The sequence below is a fragment of the Coffea eugenioides genome, chromosome 3 (assembly GCF_003713205.1).
Source record: "Coffea eugenioides isolate CCC68of chromosome 3, Ceug_1.0, whole genome shotgun sequence".
Lineage (NCBI taxonomy): Eukaryota > Viridiplantae > Streptophyta > Magnoliopsida > Gentianales > Rubiaceae > Coffea > Coffea eugenioides.
Window position 1 is genome coordinate 12122279 of NC_040037.1, and position 22053 is coordinate 12144331.

General features: G+C 36.2%; 1 protein-coding gene across 2 annotated transcripts; it reads right to left on the minus strand.

Moving 5' to 3' along the window:
* Positions 1-3753: 3753 nt before the first annotated feature.
* On the minus strand, positions 3754-12347 carry LOC113764677 (protein transport protein SEC23-like). 2 transcript variants are annotated; one of them, XM_027308645.1, is made up of 13 exons: positions 11370-12347; positions 11105-11278; positions 10092-10253; positions 9060-9202; positions 8186-8261; positions 7888-8057; positions 7627-7708; positions 7337-7414; positions 6643-6804; positions 6292-6555; positions 5852-5956; positions 4334-4509; positions 3754-4229 (listed from the first exon to the last, which is right to left on the minus strand). In XM_027308645.1, the coding sequence occupies exons 1-12, from the start codon at positions 12156-12158 to the stop codon at positions 4360-4362; spliced, it is 2355 nt and encodes a 784-aa protein (XP_027164446.1). In that variant the 5' UTR covers positions 12159-12347; the 3' UTR covers positions 3754-4229; positions 4334-4359. The 2 variants fall into 2 exon arrangements, with proteins under 2 accessions (XP_027164446.1, XP_027164445.1); XM_027308644.1 differs by having other exon boundaries at positions 3754-4509.
* Positions 12348-22053: the final 9706 nt, after the last annotated feature.

Below are 22053 nucleotides of genomic sequence, written 5' to 3' on the forward strand. Positions count from 1 at the left end.
AAACAAGGGCACCTTTGTCTTTGACATATACATGAGGATTACTTTTCTGACACTCCAAGAGAACGCCCAAGCAATGAAGCTGCAATCAACAAGATTAGGAACTTAAATTTTCCAAGAAAAAATGTTTAAAAAATGAAACAGATAAACTTCACTCCCATAAAAATTGCTCTGGAGTCTTCAAATTTACAAACTAATTCATCTATACATCACTTGATAAACATTTGGGAAAATTACATCTGATAAAGGAAGGAAAGATTACAGGCACTGAAATTGTCTACTTTGTGAGAAAAAAATAGTTAGTAGATGTGAAAATCCTCCAAAACCAGAAATGAGAACAAAAAAGAGAAAATGGACATCATGGAGCACAAGCATTATATTTATCCACACACACAAAAGAGGAAAATTCAGACAATCAAATAGAATATAACATAATTTTGTACTACTAATTATGAAGCCTGATCCAAGCAATAACAGAATAACGATAAAACAACACTAGAAATGAAAATGAAATGTAATTTTGAAATAAAAATTCCAAAATTTTCATTATTAAGAAAACTCAACCATAAATAAAAAAAGGAATACTTTAGTAAAAAATGAAAAAAAAAAAGGGAGTTACAATTTGGAGCTGTTGGCAACTCCAAGCTAGGGAGTAAGACGAGAGACGATCAGTAACTTTTGCGACGAACTCTCCGTACACTTGACCATCCTTAGCAGCGTCACATATTAGCAAAACCAAATCCACGATTTGTGCGGCGATGGCAGCATCGTTGAAGGCGGAAAGGGACTGAATGAGAGGAGAAATTAGGAAATGAGAGTGGAAAGTGACGAAGGAGTGGAGAAATTGAGGTTGAGCCAGGGCTTGGGAGAGTTGAGAGAGGGCGTAGGAGACGTGAACTGTTGGGGATTTGGGATTCGAGATGAGATTCGAGAGGCAGACTAGGCAGATCCTTCCGCCTTCCGAAGTTGGGAGGTTTAAGGCCGTGCTGTGGCCTTGCGAGCATGCTTCGTACGGTGGCGGCGATGGTGGGGAGTGGTGGTGCGCGATGGTGAAGAACATTTTTGGTTTCTTTTTTGAATTTGAGCAGTGAGAACTTTTGGCGCGGAGGGGAGTGAACGGGATTTTATAGTTGGGACTCGGGAGAATGAAAGTTGAAAATGGTAAGAGTTTTTTTTTTTTGCAGAAAAAGGGTAAATTATGAGTTGAATCAAAATGTGAAGTTTTGAAATGAAAATTATGGATCCAAAAGATAAACGTGTGATATTGTAGCACTGTTTTATTACGTGACGAATATGAAGTAAAAATAGAATTAAAAATATAAACATGCAATTAAAAAATGTATTTACAATATAACAAAAAGAATTCTAAAATAATTTGGCATCCAAACAATTAGTGTCATTCGTAAATTGTACTGGAATATTTCAAATGTCATTATAAGGCAGTTGGATAATTGAGAATTTAAAAAGTTAACATTCAACTAAAAATGATAAAGAGAATAAGAGTGTACAAAAATAAAATAAAATTCAAACAAATTAGATTTCATTTGTCATCCCTCAAGTATAATAAAAAGAGAAGGGGAGTATAAGTAGCAGCCCCAAAGGTTGCCACATGGCTCTTCTTCTTTTTGACAAGTGGCATATTTCGTGATTTAATCTCTTTTCTTTTTTTCATTATTTTTCCCCTCATTTTCTCCTTCCTTTTTTATCAAGACAAAACTCTACACAAATCCTAATGTACCGCAGCTTCATCCCTTCCCATCCTTTACCTCTTTATCCGCTCCCACGCTTTACACCTTTCTCTTTCAATGTTCTTTTTCTAAATGAGGCGAATTTACTAACATAGCTTATATTGTTAATTTTCTTTCTAAAATTTTGCCAATGTATTCCCATTTATACTTTTCACTGGAACATTATATGTTAAATGATGCTTTTAGACTCTGAGTTGCGAGTTGAATAAGTTATTTTTTTCTAACGATATTGACACAGTTTGTCATGCTATTATTATATTTTCAAGTAAGGACATGTGAAGGTGTATGTATTTGTTAGAATTAATTTTACAAAAAATTTTTTCATGCTTTCTTTTTTTAGTTAATTTTTAACTTAGGACTGTCTTATTTTTGGATTAATGTTTTCGAATTAGCAATGCTAAACAGAAACACTATCACGTTGAATCTATATTTGTTTGCCATATATTTAATTCTTATATTGCTGCTATTTTTCTAAATAAAAATGTAATTATATATATTTTAAACAATATTTTACATCGGCCCAAGCTGTGCCTTGCACGGCGTGGTTTTCCTAGTATCATAAAATACCGAAAAAGAAAGATTTGATTAAGAGTTATATGTATAAAAGTTACTGGATGGAAAAAAAAAAGAAAAAAAGAAAACCAATAGGTAAAATGGAAAACAACAAACTAAGATAATTCTAATCAACAATGTAAGATTCACAATCCTCCCAAAAAGAAAAAAATAAGTGCTATAGATATAGTAGGTGAACTAGACTGAAAACAACAGCATCATAGTACTTAATTTGAACCAAAAGAAACCAATGCAAAAAAATGACAAAACTTGTCTATGACCGCCACTAAATAGTCTATGCGTAGACAATTCACTTTCTATCAACAACTAAACCGTAATCAATTTCAACTTCAGGTAATTTGTTCTACATTTATCAGTCACCTCAATGAGGTGCATTAAACAATATTAATATTCTCATTAAGACAAGAACTATCGAGAGTAAGACTTGATTATGACTACAATTCATCATAAAAGAATAGCTAAGTCCTATGTGTAGAAAAAGTGTGGAGGAGATATATAGAAGCCATATATCATCTTGTTCTTCTGCAGATGGAACTTTTGGAATTGGTGGAGTCAACTACAAGAGGCAGTGGAAAGGCAAGAAGGGAGGGAACATACTGACTTGACATCAAACTTATAATGGTAAATCTGGAAAGCCAGGAATCAGAATTGCTTTAATTCAGAGTGTAGAGAGAAAGAGGAAACAGAAGAACTGGGAAGAAATAAGACTGTTAAAAATCCAAGAAACAGTGCCATATAGCAAGCAATTAACATCTTCACTGATGGTGCACCTGATAAGAGCCCAGGAACAAAGCTGGACTAGGTGTGATAGTTAAAGACAACGAAAAAAAATTCTCATGGAATGGCTACTTGGGAATCCCTGTGAATTTTTGTGCAAGGATCATAAAAGCAATAGGAATCACGTCTGACCTTGCCTTTTGCCATGGAGAGTAAATTCGTGCATCTATTTGTATCTCCTCTGATTGCAATGAAATAGTTACCAGAATTGAACAATGATGAATCTTTTCTATCTAGCGTATCACAAGACACTTGGAGACCTAAGTATAGCTTTTGAAGCAGCTCTCTCATTTAGATTCATAGGCAAGAGAACAAAATATTAGCCGTTGTTCGGCAAAATTTTGCCACTAAACTCCATGATGTAAAGTGGGAACTGGAGGGAAAAATTTTGCCACTAAAAATTTGCTCCCTGATGTCAAGGGAGAACTAGGGTTCTCCATGGACTGGGGATAGGGAAGTTGCCATTAATTCTAGACTTAGTTCAATACAAAGCAGGTTACATTTCCACCCCCCACTCCCAAAAACAAAAATAATACTAATGCTTCCTAGGCCGAGTGAATCGGCATTTGAAGGCAAAAGACGCAGATTTAAGCTTCCAGAGAATAGTTACATGGTGAAATCTAAATAAGATCAATCTTCAATACAAAATGAAAACATAAATAACAACTTTGGTAAAAAAGTTCATTGGTAGAAAAGCAGCAAAAGAACTCATAGCAAAGGTGAATTGACTGACACAGCCTGCAGAACCTTCCAAAGTGCATGTGTATATGCTACATTCCAAATGCTATAGAACTGTCAAAATAATCAAAATGTTCCAGGATTTTCAACCTAGAGCGCTGGAGCAATTAAAAGTACAGAAGTTCAATACAACACAAAATCTAAACCTGGATGATAAATTACAACCACAAAAGGCAAAATGTAGCTGCGATCTTCCTAAGCAGCACTCCATGAGAACACAGATGCCTCTATTATCCTGTATGCTCACTCGCCCTTCCAAAACATCTTCAACATAAAGCTTTTGGGCCCCTTACTTTCAAAGAAGCCAATGCCGCCCGACACGCCAAAGAATGATGGCTCCTTATTGTTCAAATTTGAACAATTTAATTTAAGTCCGACCTCTCATTTCATGAATGACTGGAAAGAAAGGAATGAACACAAATTGAAGCACAAGGATACCAAGGGAGAGTAACATCTCATCTCATTCTGGAATTCTTACAAAATCAAGAATCATTACATACTAATCTCAAGGGTCCAATCATTTCTCTCAAGAAGATTGCACTGCCAGCCGCTGAAGATGCTCAAAAAACACTTGAAGACTCACATCATCGGTGAAGATTATGTCTGTTCCAGCTGCCATCTCATGCGCATTATTGTACGTAGCTGACGGGTTCAACTTTGCCAGTAGGAATCTTGCCTGATTTAACATTGACAAAAACTCGTATTAGCAGCAAACTCAAGTTTGCTTGAAGGGGGAAAATATACAACAAATTAGCAATAAGACCAGCTGCAGAGCTAGTCTAGTTTTCATCGTGAACCGTATTGATCATACTATTAATTTCACTCTTCTTTCTATCTAAAGGGGAGAAACTGAGGGATAAAGCTGAGGCATAAAATAAGGGATATCACTTTAATACTGAGGCATAAAGCAAGAGGGATATTAAGAAAAAAAAAATGATGACAGCACAAAAATAAAAATGAACAAATTGATGGATAAAGATAAACAGAAAAAAAAAAACAAATTTATACCCAAATATCTCCCCAGAACCTCACCCCCAATCCAATCACCCCTGAAACTGACCAGCACCTTCATTAAATTAGTTGAATAAATCGCAATGTCTTGCATATGTGGTGTAGCTCATGTTAAAACACAATTACAAAGTACCTTGCAGAATGTTTAAACAGACCAACCCATTGTTGTGTATTCCTCGTGTATACACAAGTTTACAGAATAAAAGTTTATGTCAAATAGCAAAGAGTAGAAGGTACAGATGACTTTCAATGATGACAACAATCAAGACAACCTGTCACAGTAGCAAAAGTACTCGACAGCATTAATTTTCGTGGACTCCTGTTACATTTGTTTCATAAAAGAGGTTGAGATTGCATCATCACAACCAAGACATCCTTGGCTAGGCTCCTAAGGACATCATAAGAGAACTCTGAAGTGCCCCAAAGGCATGTGTACCCAAATCCCAACTGATGGCTTATTAGCATTGCATCATCGGAATGATCCTTTCTGTATATTCTCTTCCACCCCCTTTTCTTGCTCTATTCTCTTATCAGTACTGTGCTAATAACCTAATCTTCTGTCAAAGAAAACTTTTTCTTTGTATTCCCCTATGACTGAAAACATCAAACCTGTCTCTATCTAAAGGAATGACCCAACAAGATGTAAATGAACTGCATTTTCTCATTGACCGGTCTTAGAACCTTAAAAAAGCAGATATCATACACACTTCTACAGAGTTTTCCATGACAGAACAGGTATTAATTCATCATAAGGGGACAAAGAAGTACAAAATATCACCCTATGATTTCGAAAGTCAGAAACAAGTACCCAAACACCATAACAAAAAAGCAGCCTAAATTTCCATGAGCCAGTATGTATTTTTTGAATGTTTCACCAAGCAGAGTTCCCTGCTTTTCAGAATGAAGTAAAAAGCAAGGATGCAGACTAATATAAAATCTAGAAGAGAACATGTATCGATATCATGGCAAGACAATTACAGGCAAAACTAGGATCAAACAAAAATAACCTGTGACCCATGCTGATCGCAAACCACCAATCTGGGTGTGGGGAACCGATCACGAATAATTGTCTGGGCATCTTCTTGAGGAGCTTGCAAGAATTGTGCAAATACCTACATAGATGATGAAGAAAATAGTCACAAAGAAAGAAAGAAAGAAAGAAAAGGCCCCCGTACCAGGGTACACAGTTGATCTTGTTATCTCAGCACAATCTCATTTCCATATCAAATTAGATACTCATAAATGGGAAAATAGCACGAAGTGATAGCAAAAATACCAAAGAATTATCATAAGAAAATAGATATCTATCAATACATAAGCTCATGTGAACCCATATAGAAGCAAGCTGATAAGCTGAGTACTTACCAGGAGAAGCAAAACCAGAAAAACATATTCAAAATAGAAATTCTGACCAGTGGAAGAAGCAAAGAACAAAACGCGCACAAACCTGGTGTTCTGGTTGATTCTGGTAGCCCATGTTTCTCCACTGAGCTATCGTCATCCCATGGAAAATTACAACACTGAAGTATGTATCTAACAACAGAATACGATCAGCTGCAATTGATGCCACATCCAACAAAGCAGGTGTGGGCAATGAATGGAAAGAATATGCCATCAGTGATGGTTGAATCATAACAACGGAGTTGCTTATGCTCTCCCGGTTGAGCAACATGCGGAAGCATGCTGTCTCATCTGGACTGTTATTAAATACCTACATAGAAAAGAGAGGGTTCAAGCCAATAGGATGAAAATTGACAAGCTATAATTCTAAGCGACATTCTAAAGCCCCTGCCTATACCTGCACAAATTGTGAACGCCGCAGATTAAACATGAATTGAGGAAACAATGAAAAAGAGGGATTTAATGTAAATGAGGACGGGTCATCCTTCCGGTAGTCACCGAATTTGGCACAAAGACGAATCAGATTCCGATCCAACCACCGTGTGGCATCAAAACCATCCTGAGATTTATGTCCATCAACAACAATATAAAGTTACAGTCAGCATGTAAGTACAAGAATCATTTACACATTTACTTTTTAATTAAAATATTTTATTGCCCAATATGAATCTGGTACGCAATTTAAAATTTCTTTGCAAAGTTTTAGTGTACCACTACACAAAATTCTACACAATCAAGCTTGTTAGCCTAATTCACATTCTATTACATAAAATAGAACTTGCATGAGAGAGTGAACAGAATATTCTTGAAAACCAATTACATTATACGAAGTTTCAAGTAAACCAATTCCAGAATCATAAGTAATTCACAGATGTGATAGCAGAAACCTTGAATAAATTCTACATATACCAAAAGTTTTCAAAATAAGGCCAAAAAAAAAGTAAAGCAACAGTGTCAGCATCTGTTTCTCTCTCCTCTTTTTTGATGTGTCTTTTAACAACCACCATGGATCAAAAAATTATATTTAACGAAATGAGCTTGTTGAATATGCACATGAAGATCATTAACAGTTTTTAAGAAAGAAAGACTACCTCATTCTCCATTTTATAAGATGCAAATCTGGCCACTATGACAGCAGCAGTTTCTTGGTCAAACCCTTGGACCAACTCCTGCATGTCAAAAATGATTAGATTTAACATTGAACTGACTGCAGAACTCAAATTTGCCTGATAGAACAACAAACCCCACTAGACCAAAGTTGTCCACCCAAAACAAGAAAATGTTATTTAAAATAGAAATTAGGGTTACAGAGACTGGAAAAAAATGCACGTCAAAAAAGAGCAAGTGAAACAACCAGCATTATACACCACCATGTCCTTACCTCTGTGCCAAGAGCACTATCCGCCCATCTTTTGGTAACAGTTGTAACTCTCAACAGCGATTGGCCTTCAGGGCTCCGGTAGCTGCATGGACGTTTATTAATAGCAGAATTTGCACCCAGACAAAAGTGACATCGCGGATGTAAAAGTACATGCACAAAAAAGAAGCTTATTGTCAAGCAAACAAAATGAGGGCCCACAAGATAAACAAAAGGAGGCCAACTTCTAAGAAAAAAATAACATGCATGAAAAGGACCCAATACCTTGTAAGGAACTGTAGGAATAATTGAGGATTTGATCCTGATGGATCTGATTTTTCACTTGACGATATATCAAAGAAAACAGTCAAGCAAGTATTCCTATCAAGGCCACACAACTTCCAAGATGTAGTGTTCCCTTCTCCAACAACCGTACTGGCAACAGAAGGCCCTTTCTGCAAGATTTCCATTCATGGAAAAAAAAAAACTTTCAGAATCAAAATTACACATAGTTACACTATTCTTAAACAAAATAGAGCACTCTATTCAGTTAAAGGAAGTAGTGCTTCAAGAATGAACAAACCTTCTCCAAAGATGTGCAAGGTCCAATGACACCTTGGATTTTGATGTCCTTTGAACAGTTTATCTCGAGTGTGCCACTGAAAAGGAGTTGCATGACTTAAATTATTCAGAGAAATAACATGTAAAGCATAAATGACAGAATATAGCACAAAGAAAATATTACAAAACAGTATAGCCCTGACAACAAGCTATAGAATAAAAAGACGGACCAAATAGGCAAAACTCTTAAGTTCAAATTAATAGCATCTACAAGGTCAGCTGAAGTTCCAACACTTTTGGAAGACCAGCATGTCAAATTGGCAAATACAAGCATATCTATAAAGATATTGAGAGCAAGTTTCACAAACAAAAAGATCATCAACCTTTTGCGATTAGTCAATGTAAATGTTAGGCAATTCATAGAGGGGCAAAAATTCGGTCATTTAATTTGCTCCCTTTGACCATATTTTCCGGTTGCTTCCCACAAGCAAACTTCAATTGCAAAATTCTCTTCACTCCACATAATAAAACAGTATCTTGCATAAATTCACTGAGGCATGGAATTTTTAAACCAAACAGCATTTGGTCTAAAATGTTAATTTATGTACTTAAAGATGCTTAAACTACACATGAACTCTCCTAATTTGTAGCACGTCCAAAAATAACATGCCAAAGTCGTTAATGCAAAATTTAATCGAGTTCTTATACTTAACCTAATTTGATGTTTCCACAATTAAAATGCATCTTTAAGTTCTCTCATTTACACCAACACAATCTAGCCTACAATATGATAATGAAACATAAAAAAATTTAAGGACCTCAAAAGTTACCAAATGCAGCAGCAATTTAGCAAATGAAAGAGGTGCAGCTTGAAATCGTAAAATTAAGAAACTCACTTATAGGAAAGACCAAGAGACTGTTCTCCACCTTCAAAAAGTCGTTTGAAAGAGTCTTTAAATACTGAATGACCAAAACTTTCAGCTAAAACAACAAGTCCACCAGTTTTTTCAATGGCAACCTTCATCTCAGCAACCCCAACCTAAAAACATCCTTCTATTAGCAAAAGCAAATAAGGTAAAAAAAATAGAGGAAAAAACTCCATGGATAAAATCAATTAGATTGAGCATATACACAAAAAAAAGAAAAGAAATAGCTAAACCAATCAGCAGAGAATCAATGGTGACCTAATGGAACAGAATATACACACATACTGAAAGTGTGGATATCCAACCATATAGGAAACACACCAGATAAATCAGCAGAAGTCATTTAACTCCAAATTGACAGTAGGAAATCTTTGAAGTTGTAGAATTTTAGAAATTGATTTTACATAGTTTCTATCTTCTTCCCTAATGGACAATCAATTTAAGGACTAACATATGTTTGGCTTTCTTCTTCCTCACTACTTAAATTATGCATCCTATGCTACAGGTGTCTGGAAAATCCTCCCATCCAGCTACTTATACCTTTCTAGCTCCACCACCACACTTCATTCAGTTAAAAAAAAAAAGACTGACATGTAATCAGTGAATATTCTTTTGGTTCAATGGCTTAGAGTGAGTGCACTAAGATTACTGGTGTCCAACAATCATGACAGCCCACATTCCTTTTGTAACCAAGTATAACGTGGCAAAGTGTTGTAAAAGACAACAATGAAAATAAACACCACCTGCTTTGATTAAGAGTTTCATATCTCTCATGTAAGACTTATTGAGAAAGCAGTAAAGACAAAATGAAACAAAAAAAATGGTAGATGAGCAAAAGCAATTTCCACTGATGAGCTCCAGCAGTATGCATCTATAGCATGTGAATCTAAGTAAAACCCATCTTTTGAAATACAGGCTATAAGAAATGGTGTTACAGCCTCACAGAAGTATAAAGTTAATTATCTAAGATGAATAATAAGTGCTGAGTCGCGACATGCAAACCTGATCAAGAGCAGATGCAAAAACATCCAAGACATGACCCTCACTGACAAGCTGCTTAGCTAGCTCTTCATAGAAATGAACAGCTTTTTTGAAAAATGGTGCAGCATCCTTGTCTAAATCCTTATGTGAACGAACTGGATCTGATAGATCCTTGGAAACAATCTGAAAAAAGAGGCATATGTCAGCTATTTATAGTAATCAACAGTCAAGACTCAATTTATTGAACCCAAACAATTAGAACCGATTTGTTCAGACATTGAATAGTTCATACTTTCAGTCCTTACCCCTGGGACATAAGTCTAAAAAATGCTTTTCTGTACTGCTCTAGGACCACCATACCATGAACAACATAAGAAAGAGAACCAAAGAAAAACAAGTAGTATTACAAATAATCAAGAAGCTCAATTTCAAATAACAGCAGCTGTTGCTCAGACACCCCAAAGTTGTTAAACCAATCAGAACCCCAATACTTAAACAAATTTGATCTTTTCATTCATCTTGAAAAAAAAAATTACATTTTCCATCAATGAAGCTACAGTTAAAACCATTTACAATGTAAAACACAGTTACAACATTTGTGCACAGCAATACCAGAGGGTTTTTCTTGCACATGATCTTAATCAGCTTGTGTAGTATTGCTATCCATGACCAGTAGATAGGTGTGCAACTGCCATTGATTCCAAATGGGAAGTGAGATAAGCTTTTCTTTTTCTTTTCCCTTCCCCCAAAGTGATTCAGGAAATGCCAATTACATAACCATGCAGACTCAAAAGACTCCCTAAAATCCAACTTCATGACGTCATTACCAGATAATAATGAAAATAGATACAAATCTACACTTTCTACATTGTCATCACTAAAACTTCTTCCTTTTTTACCATGACAGCAAGGATGTTCAAATGAATTCCGATTGAACTTGTCAATCAACAGCACACCATATGCATAAATGAAAAAAAGAAAATCAAATTCTAACCAGTAATAATAGAAATTAGAAAGACCAGAAGAAGCTTTACCACTCCTGGCCCTTCAGTACATGGTCCACCAACTAAAGCAACAATTCTTGCGCTTTGACCAGCTGCGCAAACTCCAAGCAAACCAGCTGCAACACTCAATGCAACTCCTGTACACCGTAACGACCTGCTCCCAGGTGGCACCAGCCATCGATCCGTCCCCAACTCATCCAATAGCTACAAAAAAAAAGGCAGAAATCATGACGCAGATTCATCCCAAGTAAACTAATTCCCTACAATAACCAACAAATTCCATAAAAACACGCACCGAATTGAGCGTATATTCGCACTCAGAAGCAGGCAACAGGAATCTAGAAAAACCGGGATTCGGCATTCCTACAGGGCTACCTCCAACTCTCTGAATTCCAGGCATTGGGCGTCGTGCTGCCCCAATAACACCAAGTCCCAACTGCTCCAAAACCTGATCTTTCGTCAAATCCTTAGACCCTCTAAAAACATACACCTTTGACAATTCCGAAAACCCCAGCTCGTGAACCTGCACCTGCGTCCCAAACGATATAAACCCAACCAAAGCATTATCAGGCAACATCCCAATAGCCCTTTTCAATGCCGATTTCGCAAACTCCAATTCCTCCTCGAGGACACAAGTATCCAAAACGAACAAATAAACAGCCGAATTCGGCTCGAAAAAGTTAGGGTTTTGATTAGGGTTTTGATGGTGATGAATCGGCTGCAGGGTGGGGAGGGTATACTGAATGGTGGTGAATTGGGGGTAGAGCTCGGCGGGCATATTCGTCTCCGAAATTGCGTTGTAATGCTGGGGAAAATGATTCCGCGAGAAACAAAACGGGCAGATCCAAACTAGACCTTGGAAATCGACGCGGCAAAATGGGTTGAGGACGGCGGTGCAGGTTTTACACTTGAGCGGCGGGTATGGGAGGGTGAGGACGTCGGGATGAGATCGGATCGGAGAGATCGAGGCGGCGAGTGGGATCACGCACTTGCTCAATTCGACTTTGGTCCGTGGCCAGACGTTCCACGTCATCCGAACTCCGTCGATTCCTTCTGGATCCATCTGAGCCATCTCCGTCGCCATAATTCAATCGAATTCTCGGTGATCGGAGGATTTTTGCTCTTTTTTTTCGTTCTTTTTGAATTAAAGAATTTATTAGGGGATTTATTTAAGGGGGTATTCAGGGGGCCCCGGGCTGCCGGGGAAGAAGAAGAAGAGAGTCAAAGGAAGGATGAGAGGTAAGTTTAGTGTGTGTGTGTGTGTGAGACAGCGAGTGAGGTGGATTTTTGGTTGTGATGACGTTGGGGCTTTTGGTGTTGGATCTGTTTTGCTAACGTTTATTTTGTGCTTATTTACAATTTTTGTCAAGTCTATTTTTCCCTTTTGTTTTGGGGTAAAAGTAAAAGTTTTTTATTAGATAGGCCAAGTAAAAAGGCATTAATACATGCTTGATAGAATAGTGCTCACTACCTATCGAGACACATTTAATGCGCACGCAATTTATTTTTAAAAATATTTTTAATTGAAAGAATCAAGTACAAGTGAATATAACTATTTTATGTAACATGTAATAAAAAGTGTATTATATATAAATATGTACAATTGAAAATAAAAAAAAACTGTTGATAAGGAAATGTGAGAATTGGACGAATGTACTTTTGGTTGAGTAGAATTTGTACGTCAGCTGATAATAGAGGCAAGGGTTAATGGATAATAGAGATGAATAATAAAGATAATAGAGATGGATAATAGAAATAAGGATAAATTTAGAAACAAATAAAGTTAACACCAATTTAACCACCTACATAGATTTTATTATTGTAAAGAAATGATACTTTTAAGAATGGGTAATAGTTCATATTGTGTTAATTCAACAGTCGAAATTATTTGATTTTTAAGAATGGTGGATAAAAAAATTTAAATAAACCTTAAAACATTTAGATTTTTTTAAATATTTATATTGTATACTGTTGACCAATGAATTAGTTTTATTTTTGTACATCTCATTTAGTTTACGAAAAATGTAACTACAACTCCGACTTCATAGGTATTGGGACATAGCACGAAGTGCTTTCATGTTCTGAAATTGTATAATTGTAATCACTTTGTCTCGTAATGTTAAATTTGTTATTCTTTATTTGATTAAAGATTACTCATATTAATTCATGAAGAGATGCTTATACATATATAAATATGTATGTATGTATATATGTATACATATATCCATGAAAGAGGAAGGAGGAAAAAATTCGAGAAGTAATTACAGGAGAAAGAAGAAGACAATAAATAAGCGAGAAAGATAAAACACAAAAAAATTATATATAATAAAACAATTTTGAATTAACATAAATAAATCTAAAATTAATGGAATTGAATAAATATAATGGAAAAAGTAAACTAACTGACTATTAGTATATCACTTTTGTGACTTGAGTGGACAATTTGAAACAAAAAATGATTAATTCGGAACGTGTAATGTAAATAGTTTGATTACTCATCTTTGTGTGAAAGTTTATCTTTTAAGATGCATTTTGAAAAATTTTTCTGAATTTCTTTAACTAAATCACACCCAACCTATTATATAAGTACACACATTAATAATTATTACACCCCCTTGCATTTATACACATTAGCTACATAACTTTATTTTTTTAATTCAATTGGCACTAACTTATTTTTTCTGTATCACCTTCATTGGAATAGACTTCGTGAGTTAAAGAATTGTTTAGAGAACATGTAAAGACAAATTAAAACAACTCCTCGTCCAAACAAGGGTCCTCCTCTATTTGGATGGTCAAGTTTTATGGAAATTAGTGGGAAAAGAATACAACTGGAAATTTTTTTGTTGCAAACAAAAAAATATTATGAACTTTTGTTTTGCAAACAAAAAAAGAAGTTAAAATAGTGAAAATTATTGGAAGTTTGTGAATTTTAGTGGTTATCATCTTTACTTTTGAATGGTAAATTTTTTTTTCAAAAAAAAAAGGTGATAAAAAATTTTAACACCTAACTCATATCTCATGCTTTATATGTGTGTGTGTATAAAGATGCTTTGAAATTCTTTAAATACATTTTTCAATCATTTTTTCCTCGCATACACATTTGCTGATAAGGCACTACACAAATTTTCCTAAAAACATCGAACATGTTTCATGTTATTAGTGGTGGGAACGGGTTGGATACCTGTTTCGTGCACCATTTGGCTGACGCGATCCGCACTTGTTGGTTAGTCATTTCCTAACTCTTACCTCATATGGGTACTCAGTCATTGGATATCCATTGAGATAGGATCGAACCAACAAGTACCCTCCAACCATGCCCTGTTTATTATTTAATTTTTTTAAAAATATTTTATACTAATTTAATTTTGTATCTTACATATTCATTTAAGATTTAACAAAGATTTTTCCTCAAAAGAAGTCTCCTACCAAGAAACAAGCACGCAAAGAGAATACAAAAAAAAGTTAAAAAAAATTAAAAGAATTTAAAATCAATAAAAATTTGAAATAAGTAGTACCATTTTAAAATATATATTCCACATCAATTAAACTCTTTCCTAAAAAATATATAAAATTAGGTTCTCTACAAATAAATCTTGTAAATAAATTATAGTATTCCATATTTGTAGTGCAATTCGCTCAATAAAATTAATTAATTGGTTCTAAAAATATTATTTTATAGTACGTGTATAAAATAAAAAATAAAAAATAAAAAATATATATACGTGGAGTGGGTCTAGTACCTACGGGTTTTTAATCCTATGATCATACCCCCGCCTTGTATATAAGCAAATACCAGACCATTTTTTGATCCAATCAATTAATGCAAATTAGATACCTTTTTTTTTGGATCGAATCAAATATAATGGGTTTTCGAATCAATGGATATTTTTGTCCATCCCTACATGTTATACAAAAAAAAAAATGGCAAACCCCATTCACGAGGTTGAGATGCCAGCCCGAGTATTATTAATGAACCATACCCGTACAAGAAGGGGACATAAGCCTTACCTCGAAATTTAGCTAACTTTAGTCCTTCAAAATGAAGGATAAGCTAATTTATTTAACCGATACACGACTCTAACTAACTTCGGAAGATCTCTCACTCGCTCGTAAACACTCACTAAGGATTCATAATTAACACAGCCTTCATTAGCCAAAGAGTCGGCAACCTTATTTGCTTCCCGGAAACAATGCTGGACAACGATAACGTCATGAGAAAACTCAAGCATTTGCTCCACCTCAATACCTATAGACCATGAACATGGACAGTCTCCTGCTAGAATGCATACCAACACCATGGAATTGGTTTCAACCATAACCTGCCTAACACCTTTTTGCACACACAATTGCAACCCAAGTAATAAAGATTTTGCTTCAGCTTGCACACTATACAACAAAAATTTAACCAAACCTTTCACGAGGTAATTGTAAACTGCTTTCTTCAAATTTCAATGATTAGATTTGTCTCCCAGCGAGTAGTGTTTTAAATTGAATTTAAAATTCAAACCACTATGATGAAAAAGTTATGCTAAACTACCCTCCTTATGTTCTCACTAGAAAGGTGATTTGTCCTTTGAGCCTGATTTCACCATCACCTCCCCTTTGAATCTCATTTCACCAATCATCTCCTTATATTATACATTTATTTGTCATAATTAGGGGTGTCAACAAATCAAATCAAACTTGAATACTGGTCGGATTTGAGTTCAAGTTCAATAATTTTCCTGTAGCTTGAGATTGAGCTCGAAACCAATAAATACCAATTGGTAGTGTTTGAGATCGATTCATAACAAATATTTTAGACTCAAGCTCATGCTTGAAATCACTCGAGTACGCAGACAAGCTCGATTTAAAGCTCGAACTTGAGCCAACTCTCAATTTGAGCTTGAATTAAAGCTCATTTTAGAATGGAGCCTGAGTTTTTTTTTTTTTTTTGAAACAATAGGAATATATTGATCAAAACATAACTATACACTTGTAGAGCAACAGCTCCAAGAAACTTTACAAAGGTGTTAGACACCTTGAGGATTGGTCCATTCTTCATCAACACAAATGCCTACAGCATAAGTACTCACAGATTTACTTATATTGTCATTTGCTATATCTAAACAAAATGAGCATTTTTGAAACAAAGAGCCTAAGTTGGCGATGTCATCAATCATAGTTGCCAGTCTAATGTCTTTAGTTTTCCGTGACATCAACGATGACAGAAGCTGCTTGTGGGGGATATGAACCTTCAGTTCTGACCAATTCTTTCCTCTAACCTTAATTAAAGCTAATCTTACTGTCTCAGCTAAGTCCAATATTGAAATGTTTGTACCTTTGTCCCTCATGGCCCAAGCTGTCTTCACTTGTCTCCTGTGATTCTTTGCCACCACTCCCCTTCCCAGCCATCTGGTGTCGATATCCTCATAGACAGCTATCTGCAGATTGACTTCATTTGCTTCATCTCGTGCTTGAACATCTTGCATAGGTCCTCTGGATGTTTCAAAATTGCTCATTGGTTCTTGTTTTTCCTTTGCTAACACCTACTCCTGCCAATCTTTTTGAGCTTTGTGAGCAATCTTCAAAGGATGTTTCTGCTTTGAGTTGTATTGCCATTCATTCCTTGCCTTCCAAATTTGCCAAAGTATATTGGTTGTTAGCTCAATGTGGCTCTAACCTTGTTTCCTTTTTGTTGCTTCCATTACTGCATTCCACCAATAGGAAAAGTTACCTAGCTGTGCCAATATCCCATCCCACTGAATTGATGCCATCTTCCACACCTCCCTAGCTCTCCTGCAGCTAAACAGCATATGCTCTATGATTTTCACTTGTTCACCAAATCCTTTGCAGATTGGATCACCCTTCCCTGTTCTTTTGTAGACCTGGTTGTTCACTGGTAGAATTCCTTTAATGTACTTCCACAAAAAATGTTTCAATTTTCCTTTTACGTTTAGCTTCCATAACTTCTTCCATATGTTGCTGAAATTGCTTGCCACACTTGTTTCTCCCAGAGCTTCTCCTTTGTTTTTCCTTTGTTCACTCCAGTCACACAAAAGTTTATAACCGGACTTCACAATGTATTGACCAGTTTCACTGTGTATCCAAGAGTTGCTATCCTCTCTCCCTGACAAACTAACAGGTATCTGCAGGATCTTTTCAGCATCTTTTTTGTTGAAAGTTGAAAAGATTACGTGCCTGTTCCATCAGAAGCCCCTAATCAAATCTTCAACCTTAGACACATCACAGTTGGGAGGTTTGTCTGTTTGCACTCTACCATCCTCATTTCCTGGTATCCACCCATCGTTCCAGATGTTTATACTTCTGCGATTTCCCACCTTTCTTCTTGTTCCCTCCTGCACCAGGTCTCTTGAATCCATTAGACTTTGCCACATCCAAGAGGACTGTTTTGGTACTTTGCACTTGAGAATGGATGCATTGCTGAAATATTTCGCCTTCAACACTTTGCTCACCAGTAAGTTGGGGTTGGTCAGGATTCGCCATACTTGTTTCCCCAGAAGAGCTTTATTAAAGCTCTGTAGTTCTTTAAAGCCTAGCCCTCCCCACTTTTATCTTGAGTCATCTTCTCCCAAGAACAACAGTGAATCTTGTTCTTTTCCTCAGAATCTCCCCACCAGAATTTTGCCATTATAGAGCTTATCTCTCTACACAGTTTGTTAGAGAGTTTGAAGCATGACATTGTGTAGACTGGCATGGCCATTGATATAGCTTTAATCATGACTTCCTTCCCTGCTTGACCGAGCATCTTACTTTTCCAGTTGCTTGCTCTATTTCTGATGTTATCCTTGATAAAACAAAAAATCCGTTCTTTTGACCTAGTGATCACCATCGGAAGTCCCAGATACTTTCCTTGTGAAGCTGTCTGAATGTTTTCCAGTTGTTGAGTCACCACTGCCTTCTCCTCAGAGTTCATATTTTTGCTAAAAAAGACTGAGGACTTTTCCAGATTTATGCTCTGGCCTGATCCCTTCTCATATTGCTTTAATATGGTCATTAGTTCCCTTGCTTGTCCACTGTTAGCTTTACAAAAAATTAATGAGTCATTAGCAAAAAATAGATGGGTAAGACATGGTCCACCTCTACTTATTTTCATGCCAAAAAATTTTCTCCTTTCAACAGCCTATCTTAGCAGATTTGAAAAACCTTCAGAGCACAAAAGAAATAAGTATGGTGAAAGCGGATCCCCCTGCCTAATGCCCCTCATAGGAGTTATGTATTCCTTAGGTTGTCCATTGATGTTGAAGGAGAAAGTTACAGTTTTCAAGCAGTTCATGATCCATGTTCTCCACACACTACAAAAGCCCATTTTACCCCATCACAGCATCCAAAAAGTTCCATTCCACTCTGTCATAGGCTTTAGACATGTCTAATTTGATTGCCATATACCCATCTTTCCCTTGTCTTTTATTTTTCATGAAATGCAGAAGTTCATGGGAAAGAATGACACATTATTCAGAATTTGTCTTCCAGGAATAAAAGCAGCGTGATTTTTACTAATACAAAAATTCAGCACAATTTTAAGCCTATTGGCCAGAATTTTGGATATAATTTTATACACTACATTACACAGACTAATAGGCCTATAGTGCTTCATATCAGTGGGGTTCAAAACTTTAGGAATAAGGGAAATTAGTGTATGGTTCATGGACTTAAGCATGTGACCAGAATAAAAGAAAGAATCTATGGCTTTAACCAGATTAATCTTTACTATTTTCCAAAATTTCTGGAAGAAAATAGGAGTCATCCCATCTGGACCTGGAGATTTATTAGGATTCATAGCAAACAAAGTAGATTTAATCTTCTCTTCATTATCTGATCTAGTCAAGTTTTCATTCATACTAGGAGTTATTGAGTGTGGCATTCCTTCTAGTATGCTCTCTATCTTTTCACCCCCTGATCTTGAAAAAAGATTGCTACAATATCCAGCCACTGTTTTTCCCAAATCTTCTTCATTCTCAGTCCATACCCCATCACTGTTTGAATGTTTAGCATTCTGTTCTGCTTTCTTCTACCCCTCACGCATGCATGAAAAAAGCTAGTATTCCTGTCTCCTTCTCTTAGCCAATTTACTCTTGCCTTTTGGCTCCAGTATAGCTCCTCTTCTGCATAAGCCTCTTGTAACTGCTGTTTTAGAACTTTTTTCCTAGCCTTTTTGTTCTGACAGTCAACATTATCTAACTCACCTAATTGCTGTTTAACATGATTAATCTTCTACTTAGAGTTACTAGAGAAACTATTTCTCCACTTGAGGAGAGCCACTCTATAATTTGCTATCTTTTTTGTCAGCCTAAACATGTTAGTGTCAACAGGTATCTTTGGAGGAAAATATCTAGTCACCGTATTATGAGTGACCAACTAGTATTTATAGGAGTACAAACCTAACCGACTATTTACAAGAATACCCTTACTAATATATTATCTACAAGAATACTAATATTCTCCTAACACTCCCCCTCAAGTTGGAGCATATATATCATAAGCACCCAACTTGTTACAAAGGTATTTCACCCTAGAGCCCCCTAAACTTTTGGTAAACAAATCAGCCAATTGATCTGCAGACGGTACATGAGATGTCTTGATGACTCCATCAAGTAATTTCTCTCGAATGAAATGACAATCAACTTCAATATGTTTTGTCCTTTCATGAAACACTGGATTAGACGCAATATGGACAGCCGCCTGATTATCACACACTAAATTCATAGGCTGTTTATACTCAAACCCAATTTCAACTAACATGCTTTTCAACCAAACCAACTCACACACAGTGTGAGCCATAGCACGGTATTCAGATTCTGCACTTGATCTGGAGACAACTGTTTGCTTCTTACTCTTCCACGACACTAAATTACCACCAACAAACACACAATATCCTGTGGTCGATCTTCGATCTGAGGCAGAACCGGCCCAATCTGCATCACTATATCCTTCAATATCAGTGTGTCCATGATTTTGATACAGCAACCCTTTTCCAGGAGCACCCTTAAGATACCTGAGAATCCGTATAACAGCATCCCAATAACTAGTACGAGGGGTATCAAGAAATTGACTCACAACACTCACTGCAAACGAAATGTCAGGTCTCGTTACAGTGAGATAATTTAACTTACCCACAAGTTTTCGATATTGCTTAGGATCATCAAGTAATGCTCCTTGATCTCTTGCTAATTTCACATTGGAATCCATAGGAGTATCCACAGGTCGGCAACCTAACATCCCAACTTCACTCAACATATCGAGTACATATTTCCTTTGACATAAATAAATCCCATATTTAGACCGAGCTACCTCAATACCCAGAAAATACTGTAAATGACCTAAATCCTTTGTCTGAAAGTTTGCCTGCAGATTGGATTTAAGTTTCTGGATCCCCACAACATCATCACCTGTAATCACAATATCATCCACATAAACAACTAATAAAATTTTACCAGCATTAGAATGCCCATAAAATACAGAGTGATCTACTCCACATCTCGTCAGACCGAACTCCATGACCACACTACTAAACCGGCCAAACCAAGCCCTTGGATACTGTTTCAATCCATATAAGGATTTTTTCAAACGACAAACCAACTGCGAATTCTCCCCCTGAACAACAAATCCAGGAGGTTGTTCCATATATACCTCTTCTTCCAAATCTCCATGCAGAAATGCATTTTTCACATCTAACTGATGCAATGGCCAATTGTAAGTTGCTGCCAAAGAGATAAGAAGGCGAACCGAGGTAATCTTTGCAACAGGAGAAAATGTTTCTAAGTAGTCTACTCCATACACCTGAGTAAATCCTCGAGCTACCAGACGAGCCTTCAATCTATCAATAGAACCATTAGGCTGCACCTTTATAGTGTACACCCATTTACAACCAACAACAGGCTTACCTGAAGGACGAGGGACAAGATCCCAAGTACTATTTTGTTCCAAAGCAGACATCTCTTCTTGCATAGCTAATCTCCAACCAGGATGATTAAGAGCATAGGTAATAGATTTAGGAATGGAGATAGAATCAATGGAAGCAACAAAAGAAGAATATGACATAGAGAGACGAGAATAAGACACAAAATTAGAAATAGGATGGGAAGTACAATGTCTCTTACCTTTGCGTAAAGCAATAGGAAGATCTAACTCAGAGGAGGGCGTCATACCTGAATTTGAAGATTGAGAGTTAATTGGTGAAGTGCGTGGCATATCAGGAACTTTCTCAACCATGGAACGACGAGAGTAAACTTGAAGATGAGGACGAGATAATCGAGCTATGGAATCTGGTGGACTAGATAACTCAGGTAATAAAGGGGAAGGGACTGGTAAAACAGGAGAAGAAAAAGAGGGACACTGGTCTAACTCACAAGGCATACTGTGTTTGATAAAATATGGAGTAGATTCAAAGAAAGTAACATCAGCACAAGTAAAAAATCGATTTAAAACTGGACTGTAACATTTATACCCTTTTTGCGCTCGTGCGTATCCTAAGAAAATACACTTAATAGCACGAGAATCTAATTTATCCACCCCGGAAGTAAGCTGATGAACAAAGCACACACATCCAAAAATACGAGGAGGTAATTTAAACACAGGTTCATGAGGAAAAAGAATGGAGTGAGGTAATTGACCTCCAAGAATATTAGATGGCATGCGATTAATTAAAGGGATAATTTCAGAAACCTCCCCTGAGGTTTCTGACATTTACACTTACCTCCCCTGTGGTTTAAACAATTACACTGATCTCCCCTGAGGTTACTAATCCTTTACAAATTCAGTCCAAATAATTAAAATATTATTTTAGAGAGTGAAATTAGAATTTTGTACCTGATTTGTGCTTTGTGTTACATGTCCAATGAATGATAAAGTGTTACAAATTAATTAACAATTAATAAACTTTAAGAAGCGTAGTTTATAGGCAAATACGTATTACATATTTAAAGTATCAACTCTTTACGGGTATCAACTCTTTACGGGTAAATATTTTACTTTAA